Source organism: Pseudophryne corroboree, chromosome 12 (genome assembly GCF_028390025.1).
Source record: "Pseudophryne corroboree isolate aPseCor3 chromosome 12, aPseCor3.hap2, whole genome shotgun sequence".
NCBI classification, from domain to species: Eukaryota; Metazoa; Chordata; class Amphibia; order Anura; family Myobatrachidae; genus Pseudophryne; species Pseudophryne corroboree.
Genome location: NC_086455.1, coordinates 15,484,237 through 15,509,473, shown reverse-complemented (window position 1 = coordinate 15,509,473; position 25,237 = coordinate 15,484,237). Strand labels below are relative to the sequence as shown.

At 46.1% G+C, this 25,237-nt stretch overlaps 1 protein-coding gene across 2 annotated transcripts in view; it reads right to left on the bottom strand.

The window, feature by feature from the left end:
• CRABP2 (cellular retinoic acid binding protein 2) overlaps positions 1-25,237 on the bottom strand; it is a 174,590-nt gene that overhangs the window by 7,772 nt on the left and 141,581 nt on the right. For both annotated transcript variants that reach the window (XM_063947074.1, XM_063947073.1), the window contains one exon: positions 6,385-6,563. In XM_063947074.1, coding sequence (XP_063803144.1) covers positions 6,385-6,552 — 168 coding nt within the window. In that variant the 5' untranslated portion in view covers positions 6,553-6,563. The remainder of the gene's footprint in view (positions 1-6,384; positions 6,564-25,237) is intronic.

Genomic DNA, 25,237 nt, shown 5'->3' with positions numbered 1-25,237 from the left:
CCAGCTGTTCTCTGGACCTTGCCCTTATTAGGAGATCGTCCAAGTATGGGATAACTAATACGCCTTTTCTTCGAAGAAGAATCATCATCTCGGCCATTACCTTGGTAAAGACCCGAGGCGCCGTGGACAATCCGAACGGCAGCGTCTGAAACTGATAGTGACAGTTTTGAACAATGAACCTGAGGTACCCCTGGTGTGCGGGGTAAATCGGAACGTGTAGATACGCATCCTTGATGTCCAAGGATACCATAAAGTCCCCTTCTTCCAGGTTCGCTATCACTGCTCTGAGTGACTCCATCTTGAACTTGAACTTTTTTATGTAGAGGTTCAAGGACTTCAGATTTAGAATAGGCCTTACCGAGCCATCCGGCTTCGGTACCACAAATAGAGTGGAATAATACCCCTTTCCTTGTTGTAATAGGGGTACTTTGACTATCACCTGCTGAGCGTACAGCTTGTGAATGGCTTCCAACACCCTCTCCCTTTCGGAAGAGACGGTTGGTAAGGCAGACTTCAGGAAACGATGAGGAGTATCCGTCTCTAATTCCAACCTGTACCCCTGAGATATTATCTGCAGGATCCAGGGGTCTACCTGCGAGTGAGCCCACTGCGCGCTGTAATTTTTGAGACGGCCCCCCACTGTCCCCGAGTCCGCTTGAGAGGCCCCAGCGTCATGCTGAGGTTTTTGCAGGAGCCGGGGAGGGCTTCTGTTCCTGGGAAGGAGCTGCCTGTTGGTGTCTCTTCCCTCTTCCTCTGCCTCGTGGCAGGTACGACAAGCCCTTTGCTCTCTTATTTTTGTAGGAGCGAAAAGGCTGCGGTTGAAAGGTCGGTGCCTTTCTCTGTTGGGGAGTGACTTGAGGTAAAAAAGTGGATTTCCCGGCAGTAGCCGTGGCCACCAAGTCTGATAGACCAACTCCAAATAACTCCTCCCCTTTATACGGCAAAACCTCCATGTGACGTTTTGAATCCGCATCGCCTGTCCACTGTCGTGTCCATAAGGCTCTTCTGGCTGAAATGGACATAGCACTCACCCGAGATGCCAGTGTGCAAATATCCCTCTGTGCATCACGCATATAGATAAATGCATCCTTTATTTGTTCTAACGACAGTAAAACATTGTCCCTATCTAGGGTATCAATATTTTCAATCAGGGATTCTGACCAAACTACTCCAGCACTGCACATCCAGGCAGTTGCTATAGCTGGTCGTAGTATAACACCTGCATGTGTGTATATATTCTTTTGAATAACTTCCATCTTTCTATCTGATGGATCCTTAAGTGCGGCCGTCTCAGGAGAGGGTAACGCCACTTGTTTGGATAAGCGTGTGAGCGCCTTGTCCACCTTAGGGGGTGTTTCCCAGCGCGCCCTAACCTCTGGCGGGAAAGGGTATAATGCCAATAACTTTTTTGAAATTATCAACTTTTTATCAGGAGCAACCCACGCTTCATCACACACGTCATTTAATTCTTCTGATTCAGGAAAAACTGTTTGTAGTTTTTTCACACCATACATAATACCCTGTTTTACGGTATCTGTAGTATCAGCTAAATGTAACGTCTCCTTCATTGCCAAAATCATATAACGTGTGGCCCTACTGGAAAATACGTTTGAATTTCTACCGTCGTCACTGGAATCAGTGCCCGTGTCTGGGTCTGTGTCGACCGACTGAGGCAAAGGGCGTTTTACAGCCCCTGACGGTGTTTGAGGCGCCTGGACAGGCATTAATTGATTGTCCGGCCGCCTCATGTCCTCAACTGACTGTTTAAGGGAAGATAAACCATCACGTAATTCCACAAATAAAGGCATCCATTCTGGTGTCGACCCCCTGGGGGGTGACATCTGCATATTTGGCAATTGCTCCGCCTCCACACCAATATCGTCCTCATACATGTCGACACCACGTACCGACACACACCGCAAACTCACAGGGAATGCTCTAATGAAGACAGGACCCACTAGCCCTTTTGGGGAGACAGAGGGAGAGTCTGCCAGCACACACCACAAAGCGCTATATATACAAGGGATATCCTTATATTAAGTGCTCCCTTATAGCTGCTTTAATATATATATATATAGCCATTAATGTGCCCCCCCTCTCTGTTTTACCCTGTTTCTGTAGTGCAGTGCAGGGGAGAGACCTGGGAGCCGTTCTGACCAGCGGAGCTGTGACAGAAAATGGCGCCGTGTGCTGAGGAGATAGGCCCCGCCCCTTTTTCGGCGGGTTCTTCTCCCGCTATTTTTCCAGTCAGGCAGGGGTTAAATATCTCCATATAGCCCCTATGGGCTATATGTGAGGTATTTTTAGCCTTGTATAAGGTTTATATTTGCCTCTCAGAGCGCCCCCCCCCAGCGCTCTGCACCCTCAGTGACTGCCCAGTGAAGTGTGCTGAGAGGAAAATGGCGCACAGCTGCAGTGCTGTGCGCTACCTTATGAAGACTGAGGAGTCTTCAGCCGCCGTTTTCCGGACCTCTTCACGCTTCAGCATCTGCAAGGGGGTCGGCGGCGCGGCTCCGGGACCGGACTCCACGGCTGGGCCTGTGTTCGATCCCTCTGGAGCTAATGGTGTCCAGTAGCCAAGCAGCAAATCCACTCTGCATGCAGGTGAGTTTACTACTTTCCCCCTAAGTCCCACGTTGCAGTGATCCTGTTGCCAGCAGGACTCACTGTAAAGAAAAAAAACCTAAACTAAACTTTCTCTAAGCAGCTCTTTAGGAGAGCCACCTAGATTGCACCCTTCTCGTTCGGGCACAAAATCTAACTGGAGTCTGGAGGAGGGTCATAGGGGGAGGAGCCAGTGCACACCACCTGACCTAGTAAAGCTTTACTTTTTTGTGCCCTGTCTCCTGCGGAGCCGCTATTCCCCATGGTCCTTTCAGGAACCCCAGCATCCACTTAGGACGATAGAGAAATGTAGAAAAAGCTTTTTTTTCTTCATAATAAATATTTTTGGACGTAGCATCTGCTATAGTCATCCAAAGATAGCAATAGCATTAGGAGGACCGTTCCTTACTAAAGGAACTCCCTCATGGGTTGCATTACAGAGGGCTTCCTAAATAGAGAGAACACTCATATTCACATTTAGGACTTCTCCATCCATAATAAATAAACCCTTAAATATGATATATTTGTATATTTCCTTTATATGAGAGTCTGTGAAGTTTATGGACTATCATTATGTCAATGTGGAATATGACAAACAACCAATCAAAAATGAGCTTTGGTCAGTTGATGGCAAGTCAGAAAACGCTAGGAAATATGATTGGACGGGTTACTGTACACTTGCACTATTTCACAAAGTTAGAAGGTCGAGGCCCCAATACACGTAGCCTCCGTTTTCCCAACCCAACCGGAACCACCGATCAGCAGCCATAAATGATCCGCGATCCGTCAGGGAATTGGGGAAATTGTTAATGTTAAAAATCCCTGATTTGCCGATCCAGACCGTTTTTGGTCAGGATCGAAGAATTGAGAATTTTAAACTTGTCTAATTCGGCAACGCAGACGTCGGGAGAGTGAAAAATGGGGATAATCTGTGGCACATGGTTTGGTGCCATAACTCCTCACGTACAGCTATTGTATAGTTATATCTATGTTTAAATGTGTATATAAATGATACAAAAGAATGATATTATCCTTAAAAATACACTTTCTTGTATACTCAACCTTAAATAACCTGCCAGACCTCTGACACTACCTAGTTTTTCCTTCACTTACAATAAGCTATATACTGTATATTCAGTGAGAGAACTGTACGGCAGATGTATTGCCTCTAAGATTTGGCAGAGTTGCACTTTGGTGCTGAATTTCCACCTACAACAGATTCAGCATAACATCATTCTACCCAACCGCAAATTGCTTTGCAGAGAGAAGTGTAATTTCCTTTTTGCTAAAATAGGCATTCAATTAATATCCCAAGCTGCACTCGGGACTGCCTAAACTCATACCATACAGGGGACTCGAGAGGCGTCGGGAGTTCAGTTTCCACTTTCTCAGCTTCTGTAACGGTTTCAAAAAGGAACCAATTTAAGTTTTTTAACCCGCAGCGCTTGACGGAATAGCCGCAAGCCCCACTGGCCAAAGAGCCATGTTGGGGTTAATTGCATAAGCCTTCATGCCATAAATAAATAGCTTTGGGAGTCACTTGCTGGGAAGGGGGAGCTGGCTGCTTATCACCGGTCTTTTAATATATGCTAGAAGACATCTTCCAGCACGCTATAAACCAGGAACGGATTTCGGTAGATGATTTATTTAATGGCTCACCAACCGGCAGGGAAATCCACTCCTAAAAAAACAAGATTTTTTTTTTTTTTTTTTTGCAGAAACAATGAGTGCAGTGTTTCAGCCACCTGTGGCCAGAATCCCAAAATCGGTTATATGGGTACATTTTTTTTTTTTTTTCATTTTTTTTTTTTTGACACTTATAATAAAGGATAGTATTGAATTGCATATAACATAACTTGTCTTTGCTTGGATGTTATAGCTCGAGTTCATTTTAATGCTGGGAACACAGTTGTAAGGCAGGAAGTGTAAGGGCCTTAGTAACGCGGTAAACTGGGTCATAAAACTTACGTTCCATCCTGGCCACACACGGGGGCGTATTTATGTAGGAGCAAAAACAGGGGATTCGGCAGCAGTCGCTCAGTTCATTGTGGGAGGTTTCCATAGGACTGTCGTCTCTGGAGATAACGCTGTCTTTGCACGGGGGGGGGAAGCTTATTTAACAAGTATTCGGGTGATACGTGTCGTGCCAAGAGCTGGTCGTGGCGCTGACATGTCATGTTAGGAAAGGCATAATGCTCCTAAGCGCAACTCTAATTGCGAGTTGGTACTGGGTGACTGGAAACGGTGGTTTCCACTTGTAGACCCATTTTCTTGTGTTATACCAGCGCTAGTATAAAACACGAAAACGATGCCAGTGGCTGTGACACCTTACAAGCAGATTGTATTGCCTAAGAAAGAGAAGCTAGAAGTCTTGTTCAGTGTGAGACTGACGCAGTCGTTATGAACAACCGATATTCCGAATTTGGGCATTCAGGTCGACACCAAACTGTCGACAAGTTCTGAATGTGATCAAGTTCTGAACGTCATCAAAATCTGTGCGTGGACGTGGACAGTAGGTCAACTTTCAACAGTGTTGACATGTTCATATTGGCAACATATGACATGCCAACACAATCATGGTGACATACTGGTTTTTGCTTATTTTAGCTTAACCTTATTCCTAAACCTAACCATAAAAATAACAAAAATAAATAAATAATGGAAAGTCGGCATTTTGGTATCGACGTATAAAATGTTGACATTCTGAACGTGTCGACACATACTGTGTGTAAAAAAATCAGACCATGTCAGCATTCTGGTGTCGACATTATGACTATAGTGTCGACATTCTGAATGTTGACCTTCTGACTGGAACCCAGATGCAGAGTTGAATGCAACGCGTGCACGGAACTAAGGGGGTCAAGCCGAGTTGATCGCTAGCTGCCGTTGTTCGCAGCGCAGCGATCAGGCTAAAAATCGGCATTGCTCCGCAATGCGCACGCGCGACGTACGGGTACAAAGCCCATTGTGGTTGTGCACAGGTTCTAGCGAAGTTTTCAGTCGCACTGGCGGCCGCAAGAAGATTGACAGGAAGTGGGAGTTTCTGGGTGTCAACTGACAGTTTTCAGAGTGTGTTTGCAAAAACGCAGGCGTGTCTGAAAAAACGCAGGCGTAGATGGGCGGTGTATGACGTCAAATCCGGACACGAATAGGCTGAAGTGATCGCAAGCGCTGAGTAGGTTCTCTGAAACTGCACAAACTGTTTTTGCAGAGCTCGGCTGCACACGCGTTCGCACTTCTGCTAAGCTAAGATACACTCCCAGTGGGCGGCGGCATAGCGTTTGCACGGCTGCTAAAACCAGCTAGCGAGCGATCAACTTGGAATGACCCCCTAAATACGTACATTACCGGCATGCAAATATATCTCCAGTCCAGCCAACCAATATCCACGCGTTTGATTTCATGGCGGTCATTATTATCAGTGCGCACTTACCCCAGCCCCATCCTCTGTGCAAAATATGCATCTGAAACAGACGTAAGTACACATAGACTCAAACTCTGCATAGGCCGCAGTTCCGTACACACGCCCTGACTGGACCTATGTAAGGATGCCCAGTTACCACCCAATACGTTGGATACCCTCCACATATGGGCTTGTGTCCACCTCTGCACCAGGCCCCTTGAGTTACCACCCAATACGTTGGATACGCTCAACATATGGGTTTGTGACCACCTCTGCACCAGGCCCCTTGAGCGAGAGATTGTAATGGAATATTTCTGTCATGAAACCAGTAGAACTAACTAGTTGACTGACTGCATCTACAGTACCCTGATCCTCACCTTACATGGACGCCCATCTACAGTCTGTTCCTCAAATTCCTCCCCTATTTTGAAGTTGATCTCAGTGGTCCGGACGGTGGTGGAGGTTTTGATGTAGAACAACTGATCTTCCTGCTTGATCTCCACGGCTGGCTTAGAAGCAGCGGCCACTGCGATTTTCCGTAACATGACGTTGACGCCTGAGAAGACAGTTATAAACAAGTTTGGGTCAAAATGGAGTCACCTCAGACACTGCTGTTTCATAGTGAAGCATATAGCACAAAGCATATATTTCTCTATCGTCCTAAGTGGATGCTGGGGTTCCTGAAAGGACCATGGGGAATAGCGGCTCCGCAGGAGACAGGGCACAAAAAAGTAAAGCTTTACTAGGTCAGGTGGTGTGCACTGGCTCCTCCCCCTATGACCCTCCTCCAGACTCCAGTTAGATTTTGTGCCCGAACGAGAAGGGTGCAATCTAGGTGGCTCTCCTAAAGAGCTGCTTAGAGAAAGTTTAGTTTAGGTTTTTTTTCTTTACAGTGAGTCCTGCTGGCAACAGGATCACTGCAACGTGGGACTTAGGGGGAAAGTAGTAAACTCACCTGCATGCAGAGTGGATTTGCTGCTTGGCTACTGGACACCATTAGCTCCAGAGGGATCGAACACAGGCCCAGCCGTGGAGTCCGGTCCCGGAGCCGCGCCGCCGACCCCCTTGCAGATGCTGAAGCGTGAAGAGGTCCGGAAAACGGCGGCTGAAGACTCCTCAGTCTTCATAAGGTAGCGCACAGCACTGCAGCTGTGCGCCATTTTCCTCTCAGCACACTTCACTGGGCAGTCACTGAGGGTGCAGAGCGCTGGGGGGGGGCGCTCTGAGAGGCAAATATAAACCTTATACAAGGCTAAAAATACCTCACATATAGCCCATAGGGGCTATATGGAGATATTTAACCCCTGCCTGACTGGAAAAATAGCGGGAGAAGAACCCGCCGAAAAAGGGGCGGGGCCTATCTCCTCAGCACACGGCGCCATTTTCTGTCACAGCTCCGCTGGTCAGAACGGCTCCCAGGTCTCTCCCCTGCACTGCACTACAGAAACAGGGTAAAACAGAGAGGGGGGGCACATTAATGGCTATATATATATATATTAAAGCAGCTATAAGGGAGCACTTAATATAAGGATATCCCTTGTATATATAGCGCTTTGTGGTGTGTGCTGGCAGACTCTCCCTCTGTCTCCCCAAAAGGGCTAGTGGGTCCTGTCTTCATTAGAGCATTCCCTGTGAGTTTGCGGTGTGTGTCGGTACGTGGTGTCGACATGTATGAGGACGATATTGGTGTGGAGGCGGAGCAATTGCCAAATATGCAGATGTCACCCCCCAGGGGGTCGACACCAGAATGGATGCCTTTATTTGTGGAATTACGTGATGGTTTATCTTCCCTTAAACAGTCAGTTGAGGACATGAGGCGGCCGGACAATCAATTAATGCCTGTCCAGGCGCCTCAAACACCGTCAGGGGCTGTAAAACGCCCTTTGCCTCAGTCGGTCGACACAGACCCAGACACGGGCACTGATTCCAGTGACGACGGTAGAAATTCAAACGTATTTTCCAGTAGGGCCACACGTTATATGATTTTGGCAATGAAGGAGACGTTACATTTAGCTGATACTACAGATACCGTAAAACAGGGTATTATGTATGGTGTGAAAAAACTACAAACAGTTTTTCCTGAATCAGAAGAATTAAATGACGTGTGTGATGAAGCGTGGGTTGCTCCTGATAAAAAGTTGATAATTTCAAAAAAGTTATTGGCATTATACCCTTTCCCGCCAGAGGTTAGGGCGCGCTGGGAAACACCCCCTAAGGTGGACAAGGCGCTCACACGCTTATCCAAACAAGTGGCGTTACCCTCTCCTGAGACGGCCGCACTTAAGGATCCATCAGATAGAAAGATGGAAGTTATTCAAAAGAATATATACACACATGCAGGTGTTATACTACGACCAGCTATAGCAACTGCCTGGATGTGCAGTGCTGGAGTAGTTTGGTCAGAATCCCTGATTGAAAATATTGATACCCTAGATAGGGACAATGTTTTACTGTCGTTAGAACAAATAAAGGATGCATTTATCTATATGCGTGATGCACAGAGGGATATTTGCACACTGGCATCTCGGGTGAGTGCTATGTCCATTTCAGCCAGAAGAGCCTTATGGACACGACAGTGGACAGGCGATGCGGATTCAAAACGTCACATGGAGGTTTTGCCGTATAAAGGGGAGGAGTTATTTGGAGTTGGTCTATCAGACTTGGTGGCCACGGCTACTGCCGGGAAATCCACTTTTTTACCTCAAGTCACTCCCCAACAGAGAAAGGCACCGACCTTTCAACCGCAGCCTTTTCGCTCCTACAAAAATAAGAGAGCAAAGGGCTTGTCGTACCTGCCACGAGGCAGAGGAAGAGGGAAGAGACACCAACAGGCAGCTCCTTCCCAGGAACAGAAGCCCTCCCCGGCTCCTGCAAAAACCTCAGCATGACGCTGGGGCCTCTCAAGCGGACTCGGGGACAGTGGGGGGCCGTCTCAAAAATTACAGCGCGCAGTGGGCTCACTCGCAGGTAGACCCCTGGATCCTGCAGATAATATCTCAGGGGTACAGGTTGGAATTAGAGACGGATACTCCTCATCGTTTCCTGAAGTCTGCCTTACCAACCGTCTCTTCCGAAAGGGAGAGGGTGTTGGAAGCCATTCACAAGCTGTACGCTCAGCAGGTGATAGTCAAAGTACCCCTATTACAACAAGGAAAGGGGTATTATTCCACTCTATTTGTGGTACCGAAGCCGGATGGCTCGGTAAGGCCTATTCTAAATCTGAAGTCCTTGAACCTCTACATAAAAAAGTTCAAGTTCAAGATGGAGTCACTCAGAGCAGTGATAGCGAACCTGGAAGAAGGGGACTTTATGGTATCCTTGGACATCAAGGATGCGTATCTACACGTTCCGATTTACCCCGCACACCAGGGGTACCTCAGGTTCATTGTTCAAAACTGTCACTATCAGTTTCAGACGCTGCCGTTCGGATTGTCCACGGCGCCTCGGGTCTTTACCAAGGTAATGGCCGAGATGATGATTCTTCTTCGAAGAAAAGGCGTATTAGTTATCCCATACTTGGACGATCTCCTAATAAGGGCAAGGTCCAGAGAACAGCTGGAGACAGCTTTAGCACTATCTCAAGAGGTGCTAAGACAACACGGGTGGATTCTGAATATTCCAAAATCCCATTTAATCCCGACAACTCGTCTGCTGTTCCTAGGAATGATTCTGGACACGGTTCAGAAAAAGGTTTTCCTTCCAGAGGAAAAAGCCAAGGAGTTATCCGATCTGGTCAGGAACCTCCTAAAACCAGGAAAAGTGTCAGTACATCAATGCACAAGAGTCCTGGGAAAAATGGTGGCTTCTTACGAAGCAATTCCATTCGGCAGATTCCATGCAAGAATATTCCAAAGGGATCTGTTGGACAAATGGTCAGGGTCGCATCTGCAGATGCACCTGCGAATAACCCTGTCACCAAAGACAAGGGTGTCACTTCTGTGGTGGTTGCAGAAGGCTCACCTATTAGAAGGCCGCAGATTCGGCATTCAGGATTGGATCCTGGTGACCACGGACGCCAGCCTGAGAGGCTGGGGAGCAGTCACACAAGGAAGAAACTTCCAGGGAGTATGGACGAGTCTGGAAAAGTCTCTTCACATAAACATTCTGGAACTAAGAGCAATCTACAATGCTCTAAGCCAGGCGGAACTTCTCCTGCAAGGAAAGCCGGTGTTGATTCAGTCGGACAACATCACGGCGGTCGCCCATGTAAACAGGCAGGGCGGCACAAGAAGCAGGAGTGCAATGGCAGAAGCTGCCAAGATTCTTCGCTGGGCGGAGAATCACGTGATAGCACTGTCAGCAGTGTTCATCCCGGGCGTGGACAACTGGGAAGCAGACTTCCTCAGCAGACACGATCTTCATCCGGGAGAGTGGGGTCTACATCCAGAAGTCTTCAACATGTTAATAGACCGTTGGGAAAGACCAATTGTAGACATGATGGCGTCTCGCCTCAACAAGAAACTGGACAAATATTGCGCCAGGTCAAGAGATCCACAGGCAATAGCTGTGGACGCACTGGTAACTCCTTGGGTGTACCAGTCAGTGTATGTGTTTCCTCCTCTGCCGCTCATACCAAAGGTATTGAAGATCATACGGCAAAGAAGAGTAAGAACAATACTAGTGGTTCCGGATTGGCCGAGAAGGACTTGGTATCCGGAACTTCAAGAGATGCTCACGGACGAACCGTGGCCTCTACCTCTGAGAAGGGACCTGCTACAGCAGGGTCCCTGTCTTTTTCAAGACTTACCGCGGCTGCGTTTGACGGCATGGCGGTTGAACGCCAGATCCTAAAAGGGAAAGGCATTCCAGAAGAAGTCATTCCTACCTTGATTAAGGCACGGAAGGAAGTCACCGTGAAACATTATCACCGCATTTGGCGAAAATATGTAGCGTGGTGCGAGGATCGGAGGGTTCCGACGGAGGAATTCCAACTGGGTCGTTTCCTACATTTCCTGCAATCAGGATTATCTATGGGTCTCAAATTGGGATCCATTAAGGTTCAAATTTCGGCCCTGTCAATATTCTTCCAAAAAGAATTGGCCTCTGTCCCTGAGGTCCAGACTTTTGTCAAGGGAGTACTGCATATACAGCCTCCTGTGGTGCCTCCGGTGGCACCGTGGGATCTAAATGTAGTTTTAGATTTCCTCAAATCCCATTGGTTTGAACCATTGAAAAAGGTGGATTTGAAATATCTCACATTGAAAGTGACTATGTTACTAGCCCTGGCCTCTGCCAGGAGAGTATCTGAATTGGCGGCTTTATCTTATAAAAGTCCTTATCTAATCTTCCATTCGGATAGGGCAGAACTGCGGACTCGTCCGCATTTTCTCCCTAAAGTGGTATCAGCATTTCATCTGAACCAACCTATTGTGGTGCCTGCGGCCACTAGCGACTTGGAGGACTCCAAGTTGTTGGACGTTGTCAGAGCCTTAAAAATATACATTGCAAGGACGGCTGGAGTCAGAAAATCTGACTCGCTGTTTATATTGTATGCACCCAACAAGTTGGGCGCACCTGCTTCTAAGCAGTCGATTGCTCGTTGGATTTGTAACACAATTCAACTTGCACATTCTGTGGCAGGCCTGCCACAGCCTAAAACTGTAAAAGCCCACTCCACAAGGAAGGTGGGCTCATCTTGGGCGGCTGCCCGAGGGGTCTCGGCATTACAACTCTGCCGAGCAGCTACGTGGTCGGGGGAGAACACGTTTGTAAAATTTTACAAATTTGATGCCCTGGCAAAGGAGGACCTGGAGTTCTCTCATTCGGTGCTGCAGAGTCATCCGCACTCTCCCGCCCGTTTGGGAGCTTTGGTATAATCCCCATGGTCCTTTCAGGAACCCCAGCATCCACTTAGGACGATAGAGAAAATAAGAATTTACTTACCGATAATTCTATTTCTCGGAGTCCGTAGTGGATGCTGGGCGCCCATCCCAAGTGCGGATTATCTGCAATACTTGTACATAGTTATTGTTAACTAATTCGGGTTATTGTTAAGGAGCCATCTTTAAGAGGCCCTTTCTGTTGTCATACTGTTAACTGGGTTTAGATCACAAGTTGTACGGTGTGATTGGTGTGGCTGGTATGAGTCTTACCCGGGATTCAAAATGCCTCCCTTATTGTGTATGCTCGTCCGGGCACAGTACCTAACTGGAGTCTGGAGGAGGGTCATAGGGGGAGGAGCCAGTGCACACCACCTGACCTAGTAAAGCTTTACTTTTTTGTGCCCTGTCTCCTGCGGAGCCGCTATTCCCCATGGTCCTTTCAGGAACCCCAGCATCCACTACGGACTCCGAGAAATAGAATTATCGGTAAGTAAATTCTTATTATTTATAGTTTTGCTACAGGAAACGTTTGTGGTCAATTGACGTATTAAAAGGTCACCAGAGGAGACGGAACGCAGATGCTTTTCCTCAGACCTCCATTCCCATTTGTCATCAGACCCTCTGTCAACATAATGAGGGAGCCCTGTATCGCGTAACGCGACAGACAGATTCCTGTGACCTCTCCACACCTGTCTGCAATTATCCTTTATTGTTCCAACTCACAACAGATTCCACACAATGTGTTCTGAGTAGGTGCCAAGATCAAAACGAATGCTAAAATAATCATTTAAGTTGTTGCTGACACAGCGGAGGCAGCCATTTTGTGTGCTTAACTATTGAGAAGGCAACCTAGTATAAATTCACTAGGAAGCGGCGACATCGCTGAGGTGCAAAACACATTTATGGGCCTCAGTGATACCAGCGGCTCCTTATGAATATGTAAACTAATCATTCATAATCATTCCTTCAGTCCACAAAATGGATAAACGTTGGTGCAGCATACAACATGGCCAAGAGGTGTAGGAAAGAGATAACCTTTTAAGAACTGGAGTGGTTGCTCCCAAAAGACACAAATAAACACAGATAACTGTTATCGGAACTGGACTTTTTACTGAAGCGAAACCTTTCAGTCACAAATACAAGGTGGCGGGAAGGTGGCAGTGTGACCAATAAGCAAGGTATTTTAACACATCTGCATTCCTCCTGTCAGAGCATCCGACAACTTCTTTTTTAAGCACTAAGAACAGAACCTGTAATATCAGGGGGAAAAACACTAAATTACACAGTCGTGTCATTGCACTATTTCCTCGAGGCATAGATTATTACTGGACATGGGACATACTGTAGCAACATCAAAAATTGTCTTGTCACTGTAAAAGTATTTGGAATAGTGTTAAAACAAATTGTCCTGTTGTTCTTGGAGCATAAATCAGGGACATTTTATGCATTCATGAAAACTGGCTTCTGTCATGAAATATCCCAGTAACCCGACCCAAAGTTATTGCAATGCTTTAATATACTGTAGTAGATGTAGGCCTGGGGATTATGAAGGAACACACTTAATTAATACTGGAGCCGCTGTAACCAACACTTCTTCCTTTGCTAGTGACACTGGGAATAATAGGAGGTCATTAGAGACAGGGGGGGGGGGGGGGGGGGGGGGGAGAGATATGATTTTAGTACAGCATCATATGTCTAGGGCTTTTTCTGGTGGAAAAAAACCCCACATTTAAAAGGTAAACCCACAGTGTTACAGAGCGCCATATTCCAATTTTACAATTCGCCATACACATCTAGCAGTGGTCCCGTCTTGGTACCCTTGGCCATAGTCCCTTAGCTACGACCAGGGCTGTAAGCTAGGGAATAGAAACATAGAACTTGATGGCACGTGGTCCATCTAGTCTGACCCCCTTTTTTTTTTTTTTTACCATATTTTTATCTTAAAACTTATTTGATCCTTATTTCTTTGTAAGGATATCCTTATGTCTATCCCATGCATGTATAAATTGCTCCACTGTCTTAGCCTCTACCACCTCTGATGGGAGGCTATTCCAATTGTCCACTACCCTTTCTGGGAAGTAATTTTTCCTCATATTTCTCCTGAACCTCCCCCCCTCCAGTCTCAGTGCATGTCCTCGTGTCCTATTGCTACTCTTCATATGGAGAATGTTTCCCTCCTGGACTTTGTTAAAACCCTTGATATATTTGGTAGTAGGAAGCTCCTGGCCAGTGCTGCCAAACAGGAGCTTCCTACTACCAGTACTTGTTATGTGACATCATAATGTCAACTGCCAGAGGGTTAGAGCCGCCAACCCCCGGCAGTGGTCCACCGAATCTCGCTATGGCACTGCCTACAATATTTTGTTCTTTATCCACCATAATCCATTGGGAGGGAAAAAAACAAACAAAGGAGTGATATATAACTGCCCCCGAGGAGCTCCTTGTGAGCCCGCCTACTTAGTAGACATTCAGCCAATCAAGAGCAGTTTCTCCACTTTCAACTTAATTCACTGGGGGCGTGCAGTGGTTACAAAAACTACCAGCAGTAATTGATTGGTGCCTCACAGCCAGATGTAAATGAGTCCCAAAGCAGTTAGTAACCTGTGAGTAGAGGCATGTGACCACCAAGAGGCATGTCAGTGCAGCAGCTTCTTGCCATCAGTGCTGCACGCCGAGGGGGTGTGATCGCACAGACCAATAGGAATCTATATCCCCCTATAATATGGGCGTATATCTAACAATCACCAATGATCCCTATTAGTGCACAGAAAAAAAAACCAAAACGTTTGCAGGTGGAACCTCACAAGCTGGCCTTATCAATGTTCATCTTTAGGTAGCGGAAGGCCGATCGGATGACATACGGTCCTTTATCATTCTTTCAAAGCTGTTTAATATATATTGCCCTTTATTTTATTTGGGGGTGGGAGAGAACATCGGAGTGGTATAGTGTGAGGTGCAAGGACACAAGGAGAATTCCTGAGATGATCTCATTAGTGAAGCGTACAACAGGATGACTGGTTTGTCTTCTGAGGTCCCTGCTCGCCAACCAGACACAAGATCAGTGTAGACATATGATTTCCGAGAGCCGGGAAAGAAGGTCACGTCTGTAAAAGAGACGAGCATGATCCAGCTCGGTGCAAAATAAAAGGAGAGAGCTGTCATTTTCTCATAAAACCCATCTTGTTTGTAATGAATGAATAGAGAATAAGAGCCTTGTTTGCTCCAGGGCTTGGCTGGCAACTGAAGGAACGCTGGCAATGGCTCCATTCACGCTCCTCCCTGCATTCATACAACACCGAATAATCAAATCAGATTTCCTACTGTAGCTCATGGCCTTCTGTAACCTTTGGTACTCTGTATACCGGGGAGGGTTCCCGATGCCGCGGGGAAGATGACTCCACAAAACCTTTTTTTTTTTTCCACACAAGCCTATAGATTCCTCTCTAGCTCACCTTAAAAGACCATATTAACTTATATGGGGAAGTCTCTATAAAATGGTAGGACTGGAACTGAATTAATGATTATGATTGTCCTTTCCACACCTTATACTGTAATTCTGTATTGTCATTTTCCCGACCCTTCTAGCTCTTCTTATGCGAATGTGTAAAAGACAAGCATGGTTTAGTTAACACTACATTACAGTATTCAATACGGGGAGGATGTCACAGGGAAAACAGAGCTCAGAGGGTTGTGGTGAAGCGTCTCTGCTCACTAGATCAAGTGCAATGTGACTGTGGTTGCCATGGTAGTCAGATGGCACTGTGCAGAATTAATAGCCGCATGTAGAAACAAACCTTGGAAATATATTATTATTCTTTCAGGCTGAGAATGCCTCATTTTTTTTTACGTTTGATATGTAAAATGTCCGTACTCAGTAACCCCTCTGACAGAACAAATAGACCCTTGATAATTTGTAGCACTATGGCAAAGTAATTTCTCTCTCCTACGCATGGTTCTGAATAGTACCGGGGGGAGAAATGGCGCCGCTAGGAAGAGGTATGGGGGAGACTGCTGCACTTGGGTCCCCCGGTCACACTATGACCATCAAAGGTGAAGGTGCTGTACATTTGTAACAATAGTATAATTTTCATTCTTCATCCCAGAACGGCCTTGGCATTGAATGAAGGGTTCTGTCCGACCTTCCCAATGGGACTACATTATCCAGACCGGATAGGCAGTTGGGAAGGTAGGCGAACAAGTTCTGCCATTCAAATGTCCCGATTCCCACCAGTAAAAATGTTGAAAGGAATGTGGTTCCCATTGCCACCCTCCTACCTGGACGAACCCCATCACATAACGCACAATGCTTGTGTGCACATAATTATTGGATTTTGCAGACCAATCAAATGTCAGTGACCCTTATTCTGGTCCTAACCTTTTATTTCCACTTCAACATAAGATCGTAAACAACATACAAGTTAGATTTAAAATTCAAAGATGGTTTGGAGTTTTGGAACCAAGGCAAACATCGGAATTCGATACCAGACATTCTGGAATCCAAGTTCTAAAGCTGCAGGGTTAGGTTTTAAAGCGAGAAGAGAGGTGTTAAAATACTGAACAAATTAGGAGTTCCTGGAGACTGCTGAATAAAAGAAGACTTCTTATTTTTCTGCATCCCAGGCCGGCTGCAGACAGGCTTTGATCTTTCTATAACACGTTTAACACTAGGGTGATAGGACCATAAAGCCATAAAGTCTGCAGAAGATTTACGCCAGCCTCCATGACAATAGAGAAAGCAATAAAACGTGAAGGGCTGCTTTCTGCCTGTGAATCAGAGCGAGACCTGCAATTGTGATCAAAAAATCAAGGTGGTCTTTTAGCTTTTTGTCTGATGTAGAAATTAACAGCCCAGGGTACAGGGGTTAAACTAAGGCTGAAGGCAGAGATCAGAATGACCAGTTAGGGGGTTCAATAAGGTTGAGACAACAGACATTAATCTGATTGGGGGGGGGGGGGGGGTTATGAGCAGTTTTGGCTTCTCTCCCCTATTACTTGTTTATCTGATTACACCACCTATTACCAGTATAATATAAATCTCTCATCCCCTCCTGTATACAACACTGGGCTATAGCGTGTTTGATCCTTACAGTAAAACTTTTTTAACTAATTTGAATGATATTAATTTGTAACAAAGGTAAATTATCCTCTAGGAAACCTAGGCTTAGGGCCCAGATTGCCTTAACCCATGAGAGGCAGAGGAGGAGACCCAAACCAGTATCTGCACTTAGGGTAAGTCTGTGGTTAGGATAGATTTAGGCTGCGCCTAGGTTAAGGATGTGGTTAGGCTGCTCCTAGGGTAAGGATGTGGTTAGATATAGGATTAGGCTGCGCTTAGGGTATGGCTGTGGTTAGGCTGCGCTTAGGGTATGGCTGTGGTTAGGCTGCGCTTAGGGTAAGGCTGTGGTTAGGGATAGGGTTAGACTGCGCTTAGGGTAAGGCTGTGGTTAGGGATAGGGTTAGGCTGCGCTTAGGGTAAGGCTGTGGTTAGGGATAGGGTTAGGCTGCGCTTAAGGTATGGCTGTGGTTAGGCTGCGCTTAGGGTAAGGCAGTGGTTAGGTATAGGATTAGGCTGTGCTTAGGGTATGGCTGTGGTTAGGGATAGGGTTAGGCTGCGCTTAGGGTAAGGCTGTGGTTAGGGATAGGGTTAGGCTGTGCTTAGGGTAAGGCTGTGGTTAGGGATAGGGTTAGGCTGCGCTTAGGGTAAGGCTGTGGTTAGGCATAGGTTAGGCTACACTTAGTGTAAGGCTGTGGTTAGGGACAGGGTTAGGCTACATTTAGGGTAAGGCTGTGGTTAGGGATAGAATTAGGCGGTGCTTAGGAAAAGGCTGTGTTTAGGGATAGGGTTAGGCTGCGCTTAGGGTAAGGCTGTGGTTAGGGATAGGGTTAGGCTGCGCTTAGGGTAAGGCTGTGGTTAGGTCAATTTTGAAACCTTCTCAATATTCTCTTGTCATCTTGGTGAATGCAGATATTATGCATATCGATCTCCTATACCACAACCCACCAAACCTGCCAGAATTCCTGCCTGGTAGGCCTAGTGGCCCTAAGCCACGCTAAACAAGTTTCATTGCCCCACCTAATGTAATCAAATGCCACCCATATCTTTTTGTTTTGTTTTCTTGGGGCGAGGGTGGGGGTTTGGGAGAAGTTACCTTTAAGAAATCCATCTTATCAAGCTCAGGAGACTTCTCCATTAAGTACGGGTGAAATAGTAACCCTAGATAAAAATATCCAACATGTAATGATATGGTCATAAGCTATTAAAATATTCCTATCAGCTGGGAAGAGGAGAACCTGATATGAAGGCTCCAAGTACTTGAATTACATGGGACATGGTCATTGATAAATAAGTAGAGGTGACAGACAAATAGGATAGAGGCGTTCATTATATGACGAAGAATTGCTTTAACGGTAGTACGGGCAACAGATGCAGAAATGGACATCCAAAACAGTTTTTAAATAACGAATATTAGATGTTATTTCCACTGGGGCTGGCAGACCTTCCACTATGCTTTGACAGGCAATATTAACATAATTTTAGATCAGAAGGGCTGATATAACATCTAACACGTTTAGACGTGTGGATAATTGTGTTACAAAAACCTGTAAACAGATGAATCTTCTGATCACAGATTCTTACGCAACATCCATAGAATTTACTCTCTCTAATGAGGAGACGTATCAAACCTTAAAGAAAGAGTAAAAAGTACCAACCAGCCAGCTTATTTTACAGACTGCGCTTAAAAAAAATTCCAGAAGCTGATTGGTTGGTACTTTATCTCTCTCCAAGGATTGACACATCTCCCCCTAAAAAAAGAGTCTACCCAAAGATTCATCAAAAACTCATTAGGCTGCATCTTCAGGGGGGAGTGCTACACCCTTCAGCTGCCAAGGTGAGTGGGGATAGGTCTCCCTAACATCTGGCGGTTGGAACGTACCTGCTGATAGGGTTAGGACAGTCCAGAGCTTGAGCAAAAACTCATGGCGCCCCAGGTAAGATATTGGTTTGGGGGTCCTTTGTCCACAATCTCTTTGTTAAGAAAAAAATAAAAAGGAAAAATTAAGTTTAATTTGGGCCCCTTAATGCCCACTGGGCCCTAGGCAGCAGCCTAATTTTAACTGTATATGTTCCAGCTATGTTAGCACTGACGGAAGGTAGGTATCAGGTATAATCTGTTATATTATTATTTAAAATAAAAAAAGGGTTTTAGATGATCTTATATCAGATGACCCATACACCAGACACATAAAAAATAATAATAATAATAATAAAATAAAGCCTTAGTAATGTGTTTGAAAATAATAAAGAACTTGATTGAAAACAGCACGGCTCTCACTTTGATAAATGCAATGTTGTTTTTTACAGCTGGGAGCGCTGATAAAGGACCTCCAGTATGTCAGCTTTCACGCTGCGTCCTGCGCTCAACAATTAAATCCCATTAATTTTGTGTAGCTGGAGCAGCCTGCGGTGAGAACTCAGTATTTTTCTCTCGGTAGGGGATGTGGAAAGAGACCGGAGTCAGACTCCCAACTCAAACAGTCTCCTTTCCAGCTGGCAGTTCTCTGCTGGGAAAGAGCCAAGATTCTGCCAGCGCCTGGGCTGCCCAGTGTCTGGTGAACCACATGGCGGGAGGGGAGACAACGCCATGTCTCTGCACCTGTTGTGTGCGGCCTCTGCTAAATGCCGGGGGGATTTACCGTAATTAACCCCACCATCGCACATTGTGCAGCCCACAAGGGACAGTGAACCCCAGGAACCTCGCGTATTATACTCGTGTCACTCATTGCTTGTCTCTTTAAAATGATGACTTTCTGGATAATGATTTTAGGGTCACATGTGTTACATTGCCGCAACTGTAACTGGATATGAGAATGGAGATAAGTGCAAAGCATAGATAAATACATTGGGGCAGATGTATTAAGCCTGGAGAAGTGATAAAGCAGTGATAAGTGGAAAGTGATAATGCACCAGCCAATCAGCTCCTAACTGTTCATTTACATATTGGAGCTGATTGGCTGGTGCGTTATCACCTTGCACTTATCACTTCTTTATGCCTTCTCCAGGCTTATTACATCTGTATTCTGTACGACAGTACAAAATAACCCTTATGTCTTATACATGGCTCATAAACGTACGAGGACATCTGCGCTCGTCTTGCTCTGCAGATCTGCAAATGGGGATAATATCATTTAAACACTATAACAGCCGAGCCATTCCACCTGCCTAAAGTGTTTTATATTCGCTGACTAACTTCACCCCTTTGAGCTTCAAATCCAATCTGCATCGTCTGGAGCACAGAAAGTGAATTGTGCAAGAGCACATGAAGCCGACAGTGGGATTTATACCGGCAAGCCTCGCAGCGTCAATGTAATGGATGAAGTGCATTTAACCACTGAGCCACGCAGAGTTGCATAAACTATTTGAAAAGGAACATACATTTCTAGGTAATAAAGCCGACATCTCTGTAACTCTACTTATTGCTTTAGTGGGTATAAAGCTATACTGCAGTTCAAGAACATAGGGGGTCATTCCGACCCGATCGGTCGCTGCAGTTTATCACAGTGCAGGGATCGGGTTGGAACTGCACATGCGCCGGCGCATGGCAGCTTTCGTTACCTAGCGATCGTCTCTGAGACAGAGGCGGTCGCTGGGCGGGAGGGGGCTGAACGGCGGCGTTAAGCCGCCGTTTAGGGGGAGCTGTCCGGCCAACGCAGGCGTGGCCGGACCGTTGGGGGGGCGGGCCGCGGCGGCTGCATGACTTGCTCCTGCAGCTGGCCGGGAGTTACTCCTCAAATACAAAGGCATCGCTGCTGTGCGATGCCTTTGTATTTGTGCGAGGGGGGGGGGGGGGGCAGACTGACATGCGGGGCGGACTAGCCCTGTGCTGGGCGTCCCCCCCGCATGTCAGGGAAAATGATCGTAGCTGTGCTAAATTTAGCACAGCTACGATCAACCCGGAATGACCCCCATAGAACTATCTGCACCCCGTCTAGCACACTTTCCTCATTTTGGAACATCCCCTCTGGGAGATCCAACAAGTGAGGTGCAAGGGACAAGTGTGCTGGAGTGACAGGGCAATTTTGCGTCATCTTGTCCCTGCCCCCGCTGCGTGCTGACACACAATGCGTGGCCGTGATGACGCATTTTGCATCAAGGCCTCGCTTACCTCAGAAAGAGCGAAGCGGCGGCTTATTTTGTTGGGAGTCTGTCAGGACTCCCCGATATCCGTGAGTCTCCTGGAACATCTTCAATGCCAGATCCCACCCGGGAATTGGAAACGGCTCCTTCCCGGGTGGGATCAGACATTGGACCCTAACAGCTGGCTTCTGTTGCCATAGCAGTGGGGGCGCCGCCTCTCCTTATGCTGTGAACGGGTCCCATCGACCCAGCAACCGGTTCACACTGCCACTGACCCGGTATTCAACCCAGGAATAACCCTTCTTATTACCCGGGTTGAATTACCAAGTCAGGCAACCCGGGAATTCTCACATTGCACACCGACCCGTGTCGACCCGGCAATATGCCACGTCGATACCGGGTTATTTCTGCGATGAGAAATGGGTATTATTTTGATGGACTAGTCGGAAGTGGAAGTCGGTGATAACGGAAGTCGGTTACCTAGGGTTTTATTTGCAGAGAGAAGTGCACAGGACCCCTCCCCGCGGAGCCCCGCCACAGCCCCCCTGACGACAGATACTTAGCCTAAAACCTACCTGAGAAAACAATGGTGAAAACAGCATCACAATAGGTTCCGTGGTTTCAGAGTTTAACGCAATCAGACAAACGTTCTCATTTATAAGATGTATAGATTGTGTCTCAAACAGCAGTAATTTGCTGTAACCCACAGCAACAAATCAGATTTCAGCTTTCAGCTGTCAAGTGTAGTTGAACTAGAGAGCTTTAATTTGATTGGCTACTATGGGTAACGGCACATTAATGCTGTTTGAAGCAATGTTATTTAATACAGCCCTGTGCGCTCCCATTTGAAAGGCCGGTAACAAAATATCAACCCAGCAACTTCTCAGCGAGTGGTTCTATAAGACTTTATAGCCTCAGACTTATTTTGGGAGCCAGAGTTTTAGAAATATACAACAATAGGCTGCTTGCCAGTAGTGAAAGAGGTCTCTGCTTTAATACACATGTACACCAGAGTTACACAACTTTATATTGTTATAAATCAGGATATCACAGATTTTCCACAATTATTACTGGCAGAGTACCACGTCTGGTTCCTCCGGAGGGAATAAAGTTAATGAAAGGATATACTGTTGCATGACCAGCGAAGAAGAATCTGGACATAATATATCACTCAATATAGTTTTAATAGTGAAGTAATCTGTGCGACGCTATAGTATCAAGGCAGAACAATGTAGATATAAACATTCATCTGTAACGTGACCGAAGCTGGACAACGATCTCCGACGCTAGTGACAGAAATATTCTGTGTAGCCGTCACAGGAAAGGAAGCGTGTTTCAATAATGAACGCCTTATGGTAATATTTTATTCATCGCAGGTTGGCTGCTTTTTCGACTGTGAGGAAAGTGGACCTTGCTGACCCAGATCTACAGGCATCAGGCCTAACACCCATTGACGGGTGGCTCCAATGGACAAAAACCTCCAAAGCAATACTCTTGTAATACATTGAGCATGTTAAAGAGGTCAGTTTAGAAATAATGACAAATATGGCCACAATTGTTTGTTGTTCATGCCGCCAGCACACATCAGTGGCAGCCATTTTGTGAGCTGAACCAATATTTAAAAGTAACTAATCAATTCGCAATAAACCAAGGCCTGGTTCCTGGTGAAGTGGTTCAGCTCACAAAATGGCGGCTGCCACCGTCTGCTACAATGATATTCTACTGCCATTATGAATTTCGTAGTCTACGAATGCCGCTGTAGAGTCGATGAGAAGAATCGCTCAGAGGCGTGACTGTGTCACTTTGGGGTGTGTCACGTTCCCAGGTAGAATGCCTGGCTATTCCAATATCATTGGTGCCCGCATCACCCGGGGGAGTCCTAGCAATGTAATAAATGTCCTGAATTGGGGAAGTTGGGTAGTATAGGTACACCGCCATTTCCCAGTGAATTGATTCTCAGGAGTCACAAAATGGCTACCACCACCAACAGGTGCATGCAAACACATTAGAGATATATGGTTGATGTAATTCCACCTTTTTTTATGTTAATAAGCCGCATTGCAGCACACCGCTCAGTCTGCACGGGAACCATTGGACGGGTCTGCAGGCACAAGTTTCCATGCAGTCTCTACAATACACTGTAATGTGTTATATGTGACAGTGCTTGGTTCCCCTGTTGCAAATTGCAGTGTATCGGGAAGGCAGGAGAGCCGCATGGATACACGGGTCTGCAGAGCAGTCAGGCCATTTCCATATAGGCTAGGGGCGTGCAGATGAACGGCTCCTGTTTCTGAGGGACACTTTGTTGCTTGGATCACTGACTAGATAATTAAAATTAATCCACGGAAATGGAGATGTAATAATGTCGACACCATAATATTTAATGGCATAATGTCGACACAGCCAAGGCGTTGACACTAAAACATTTAGGATTAGGCTTAAAATTAGATGTCTACATTATGTACCTGCCGACAGTATGGTGTCTATATATGGCTACAATGTGACTGTCGACACATCCATTGAAGTGACAATCGAGTCAATTTTGGGGTCTCAACTATTCACATTATGAAATAAACAATTCCACCTGGATTATTAGGTGGTAGCGCCTAGAACTTGTCAGCGCACAGAGTATGACTGTGAATGCTGGGTAACGCAGCCGTACCCCCAGCACTAACTCTCTGCTGCTTAGCGGTACCAGGCACGCATTCCAACCCAGAGCTGTGATATTCCCCCAGGGATCTATGACAATCTGCAGGACAGACAAGCCGCAAACCGAGATCAGACGCCTCCCGTAATCTCCAGACACTTTTCCTGTGCTTGTCAGATTTTATAATCCTATTAAAATAAAACTACAGTGTGCTTTGATATCTCTAAGACTGTACTGGTCTCCTTAAAACTGCTGAATATTTATTAAAGCCAAGTCTTGACTGATTCGCATGTACAGAAATCTTGCGGCGCGGGTGAGAGAGAAGCGGTTTCCTGGAAGAAATTACTTGCAGGAATGGAGTTTAAAGAGGTCTGCAACATTCAGGATTAAAAGGGTCAAAAGAAATCCACATGTAGGGCTACTGCCGGAGAGCTAAAGCTAACTCCGTCCTCAAGGCTTGCCTAACAGTCCAGGGTTTAAGGATATCCATGGATGAGCACATATGTTATAATCAAACTGACTGCAGTACTAGTTAAGTATACTTAAGCATAGATATCCTTAAAACCTGGACTGTAAAGGGTGAGTTGGGAAACCCCTGAACTATAGGGTAGCTGGACTCGTAGAATGTTGAGTTGTAGATGGGTTAGGTAACCAATCGGAGGATGGAAGTTTAGCGCAGTGCCTCAGCTGTTACGTACTTGGCAATTAGTAGAGACACGTGGTGGACTGAACAATATTAATTAGAATACAGCCTATCTACTCAACAGGGATCAGTGACATCACGCTGTGCCGCAGTGATGTCACAAGGTCTTTGTAAATAAGTTGCTTTCTCATGAAAATCACCGCTACACAAACGGGATCCTATGAGGTTCTAGATAGCCATTTTTATAGTCTAGTGCAGATGTTCTCAAACGTGGTCCTCAAGGCACCACAACAGTCCAGGTTTTAGGTATATCCCTGGCTCAGCACAGATGGATAAATCAAATTGACTGAGGTGCTAATTAAGTCACCTGTGGCCAAGCATGGAAAAACTAAAAACCTGGACCATTGCGGCTGCTTTGAGGGATGCGTTTGAGAATCTGTGCATACACAGAATTTAATTATTGTACGAACGTAGCGCCAACACGGAGCGGATTGTGGCACACAGCAATTAGGACCTAATAGTCTAACAATAACGCAGTGGAAATATGATGAGCAAAAGAAATGATCCCACAACACAAACACATTGTCACCATAATAACAAATACAGGTTCTTACATCTAGAGCAGGGCTGGCCAAACCAGTCCTCGAGATCTACCAACAGGTCATGTTTTCCAGGCCTCCTGGAGATCTGTAGGCTTGTCAGTTAGGAATGAATGCAGCACATCTTAATTGGTAATGACTACACCTGTGTACTAGCTAGGTGGTCTGGAAAATGTGAACTGTTGGTAGATCTTGAGGACTAGTTTGGTCAGCCCTGATCTAGAGTACTATCGTCCTACTTGTAAGATTAGGTACTAGTGGGTGGTTACATACATCGTCCCGTTATGTACTGATAATTGGATATAAATGTACCACACATGGTAGCCGGTTCCGTAAATGTCTGTTGAGAGCCAATCTGTGATGTATCAGTCATTGGAAGCTGT